Here is a 4,679-nt window from a genome sequence, read left to right on the forward strand (position 1 = left end):
TGTGGTTTTGTTGGCCCCTGAGGATGAAAATATGTTGTGAATAACTTGCCAGGCAACTCTAAGTGTATGAATGGGTTGATACCCTACTCTCACTGGTACAAAGCTTCATGTTCTCATCTTCAGGAATGCAATATGTAGAGGTTCCAACAAATTAGAATCTTGTTCTCTTGCATAGTGTAAAATTACTGCATGCAGTAATGTGTATCTTATTATAGAGTAGATATTAAATAATTTATGTTAGCTTAGCCTTTCTTCTGTGATATGTTAGATTATTACAACCATCAAACTAGTTTGGGCTTGTTAATGAATTTAGCCACTATTTCTAATATTGCTGGCACTTTCTCCGTAATTTTGGATATTTTACTAACAATATATCAATCTGCTGGCACAACAGAAATCAATACTCAGGTTGCATTTGGGCTATTCTGCGCGGCATATATACACTATGGTGATGAATCATTAAGATTACTCTGTCATCAAATGATATAGGGTGCACAGCGATGAGCTTGCTGCTGCCTCAAGGCTGGAAGATACCGTCACCTTCTACCAGACTACCAGCCCCGATGTGGCCAAGCTTTTCCACATTGACCCGGAGGCAAAGCGCCCGTCAGTAGTCCTGCTCAAGAAAGAGGAGGAGAAGTTGACCGTCTTTGGTATCTTCACCCCCAAGTTGCTTTAGCTTTCACCACCAGCCTTTCATTTCCAATTCTACACACAATTTTGTTTGACCGTTAAATTCGACAATAATGTACCGTGTGTCTTGCAGATGGTGAGTTCAGAGTGTGTGCGATCGCTGAGTTTGTTTCGGCGAACAAAATCTCATTGATCACCACCCTCACACAGGAAACCGCCTCTATGATTTTTGATAATCTGATCAAGAAGCAAGTATGTCATGCTGTATGCCATGGGGTTTTATTTTCATAATGTTCTCGGCCCATGTATTATTACTCCTTTGCTGATGTGCTATATCCTAATTTCAAAATCAGATTTTGCTATTCGCTCTTGCAAAGGAGTCCTCGAAATTCCTGCCCATCTTGAAGGAAACAGCAAAATCATTCAAGGGAAAGGTACTTTGTTCTGTTGATCGGACCAGTGTTTCATGAACTTTTTCCACTAGCATATTCCACGTTTTATACTCAAATCCAAGCCATCATTGGTGCTATATCTGATAAAAGAAAGAGTTCGTGTATTATATTCCACGTTCGTTAGAGAGAAAAAATGTTGTATGTACTATGTACTATGTGGAATTGTGAATGCAGACAGTTCACAGTTGGTGATCTTTGTAAATTGTGACTTACCATATATCCTTGGATGAAGCAATCAAGAAATTTTCTTTACAGGCTTCCATGTGTTCCTGAATTATTACTGAACATCAGTCTTGCCTCACCATCATTACCTAAAAAGGCTAGTTTGCCCCTGGGTCTCCTTGACCCTACTGCTGTCTTGCTTGCTAGGTGAGCACAGTGATCATAGCGGAGCACGAAGGCGGGCTCGTCATGTTGGGGAACGTCGCATGGGAAACAAAAAACTTCCTACGCGCACAAAGACATATCATGGTGATGTCCATCTACGAGAGGGGATGTGTGATCTACGTACCCTTGTAGACCGTACAGCACAAGCGTTAGTGAACGCGGTTGATGTAGTGGAACGTCCTCACGTCCCTTGATCCGCCCCGCGAACCGTCCCGCGATCAGTCCCACGATCTAGTACCGAACGGACGGCACCTCCGCGTTCAGCACACGTACAGCTCGACGATGATCTTGGCCTTCTTGATCCAGCAAGAGAGACGGAGAGGTAGAAGATTTCTCCGGCAGCGTGACGGCGCTCCGGAGGTTGGTGATGGTCTCGTCTCAGCAGGGCTCCGCCCGAGCTCCGCAGAAACGCGATCTAGAGGTAAAACCGTGGAGGTATGTGGTCGGGCTGCCATGGAAAAGTCGTCTCAAATCAGCCCTAAAACCCCACTATATATAGGAGGAGGAAGGGGGAGCCTTGCCTTGGGGTCCAAGGACTCCCAAGGGGTCGGCTGAACCAAAGGGGGAAGGTCTCCCCCCCTCCAAACCGAGTCCTACTTGGTTTGGAAGGTGGAGTCCTTCTTCCCTTTCCCACCTCCTCTTTTTTTTCTCTTTGATTTTTCTTCCAATGCGCATAGGGCTCTTTTGGGCTGTCCCACCAGCCCACTAAGGGCTGGTGTGCCACCCTCAAATGCCTATGGGCTTCCCCGGGGTGGGTTGCCCCCCCCCCCCCCCGGTGAACTCCCGGAACCCATTCGTCATTCCCGGTAACTCCGAAAACCTTCCGGTAATCAAATGAGGTCATCCTATATATCAATCTTCGTTTCCGGACCATTCCGGAAACCCTCGTGACGTCCGTGATCTCATCCGGGACTCCGAACAACATTCGGTAACCAACCATATAACTCAAATACGCATAAAACAACGTCGAACCTTAAGTGTGCAGACCCTGCGGGTTCGAGAACTATGTAGACATGACCCGAGAGACTCCTCGGTCAATATCCAATAGCGGGACCTGGATGCCCATATTGGATCCTACATATTCTACGAAGATCTTATCGTTTGAACCTTAGTGCTAAGGATTCATATAATCCCGTATGTCATTCCCTTTGTCCTTCGGTATGTTACTTGCTCGAGATTCGATCGTCAGTATCCGTATACATATTTCAATCTCGTTTACCGGCAAGTCTCTTTACTCGTTCCACAATACAAGATCCCGTAACTTACACTAAGTCACATTGCTTGCAAGGCTTGTGTGATGTTGTATTACCGAGTGGGCCCCGAGATACCTCTCCGTCACACGGAGTGACAAATCCCAGTCTCGATCCATACTAACTCAACGAACACCTTCGGAGATACCTGTAGAGCATCTTTATAGTCACCCAGTTACGTTGCGACGTTTGATACACACAAAGCATTCCTCCGGTGTCCATGAGTTATATGATCTCATGGTCATAGGAACAAATACTTGACACGTAGAAAATAGTAGCAAGAAAATGACACGATCAACATGCTACGTCTATTAGTTTGGGTCTAGTCCATCACATGATTCTCCTAATGATGTGATCCCGTTATCAAGTGACAATACTTGCCTATGGCCAGGAAACCTTGACCATCTTTGATCAACGAGCTAGTCAACTAGAGGCTTACTAGGGACAGTGTTTTGTCTATGCATCCACGCAAGTATTGTGTTTCCAACCAATGCAATTATAGCATGGAGAATAAACGATTATCATGAGCTAAGAAATATAATAATAACTAATTTATTATTGCCTCTAGGGCATATTTCCAACACGTCAAGCCATCTTCCCTGAGTGCGTTGGCGGCTGCTGAGGCCATCGCCAAAGAGAACGAGGTGTCTCTTCTTCTCGGTGGATCCGGACCAACGCTGCACAAGGCTGCCCAGCATGCTGCGTCTAGCCACCCATTGGTCAATGAGGTATTATTACTTGCTGCAGGCTACCTCCCGTTCTACTACATAATACTATTAGTTGCATCTTCTCTTTTTTGCCATGCTCTGCATTTCAGTTCAGCAAGGGTGAAAGTGAACTTGGCGAGAATGGAAGCACATGTTCATTTCTTCATCAGTTGTCTCTCTTGTGTGGCAGGTTCTTGTTGCGGATTCAGACATGGTTGCGCATCCTTTAGCTGAGCCTTGGGCCGAGCTGCTCCGCTCCGTGCAGCCGAAAGGTGGATACTCTCATGTGATAGCCTCGTCGACGTCTTTCGGGAAGAATTTGCTTCCACGTGCAGCGGCTCTTCTAGATGTCTCCCCTGTCACGGACGTCACTGCCATATCTGAACCACGGGTCTTTGTGATGTACGGCAGTCCAATGTTTTTGCATTGTTATCGGTGATTCATGGAGAATTCGGGGTATTCATAGGGTAATCGCCATCTCTTTGGTGTTTAACATAGACAACTCGATGCTATAACCCATCAGCAATTAAAATTTTGATGATTAAGATAAGACACTCTTTTCTTCAGGCCAATTTATGCTGGAAATGCACTCTACACTGTACGATATACCGGGGAGTCTCCGTGTATGATGAGTATTAGATCAACATCATTTTCTCCAGCTACTGAGTCTATGTCAGAAACTAAAGTTGCGCCCATAACCCAGGTTGATCTCTCTTTCCTCAGTGAAGGTTTGTGTGGTTCCCTTACCATATTCTTCTATTATCAACACTCTTGTATGCCTTGCAGAGTTTTTGTTGTTAATGTTGCATTACCTTTCTTAGACCATGGATCTGTTAAGACAATATTCTGACTTCTGCAATAGAAGTTCAAGGTCTGATTGAGTGTTAGTACTAGGTTTCCATTTCCATGGACTTGCTATGGTATTTCATCCTATACTGTACGGTTTTTAATTACTCAGATGGATAATGAGTTGAAGCCACAGAGCTAGATTACATTAAATGATCTCTGATTCTTTGTGAGCAATGATTGTGAATACAATAAGTGAAGGTTTAAGATGTCTCATCTCTGTTGCAGGATATGGCTTGTGAGTACCAGCAGATGCTTGAGCTTCTTAGAAAGGCCCCATTTTTTGGCAGATGGTGTGCTAAGCTAGGATCCGTTGATTCGTTTACAGTTCCACGGTGACGACCAGATCTTGAGGTTCTATACTACGTCGCAGAGGCTGGTTCTTGAAATTTTTTGAGTTCACC

General features: G+C 44.8%; 1 protein-coding gene across 1 annotated transcript; it reads left to right on the forward strand.

Moving 5' to 3' along the window:
• The first annotated feature begins 855 nt into the window (after positions 1-855).
• LOC123405492 (electron transfer flavoprotein subunit alpha, mitochondrial-like) lies at positions 856-4,279 on the forward strand. The gene is made up of 6 exons (XM_045099160.1): positions 856-885; positions 987-1,067; positions 1,455-1,489; positions 3,291-3,450; positions 3,620-3,831; positions 3,997-4,279. Exons 1-6 carry the CDS (start codon positions 856-858, stop codon positions 4,277-4,279), a joined length of 801 nt encoding a protein of 266 aa, XP_044955095.1.
• The last annotated feature ends 400 nt before the right edge of the window (positions 4,280-4,679 follow it).

The sequence above is a fragment of the Hordeum vulgare genome, chromosome 6H (genome assembly GCF_904849725.1).
Source record: "Hordeum vulgare subsp. vulgare chromosome 6H, MorexV3_pseudomolecules_assembly, whole genome shotgun sequence".
NCBI classification, from domain to species: domain Eukaryota; kingdom Viridiplantae; phylum Streptophyta; class Magnoliopsida; order Poales; family Poaceae; genus Hordeum; species Hordeum vulgare.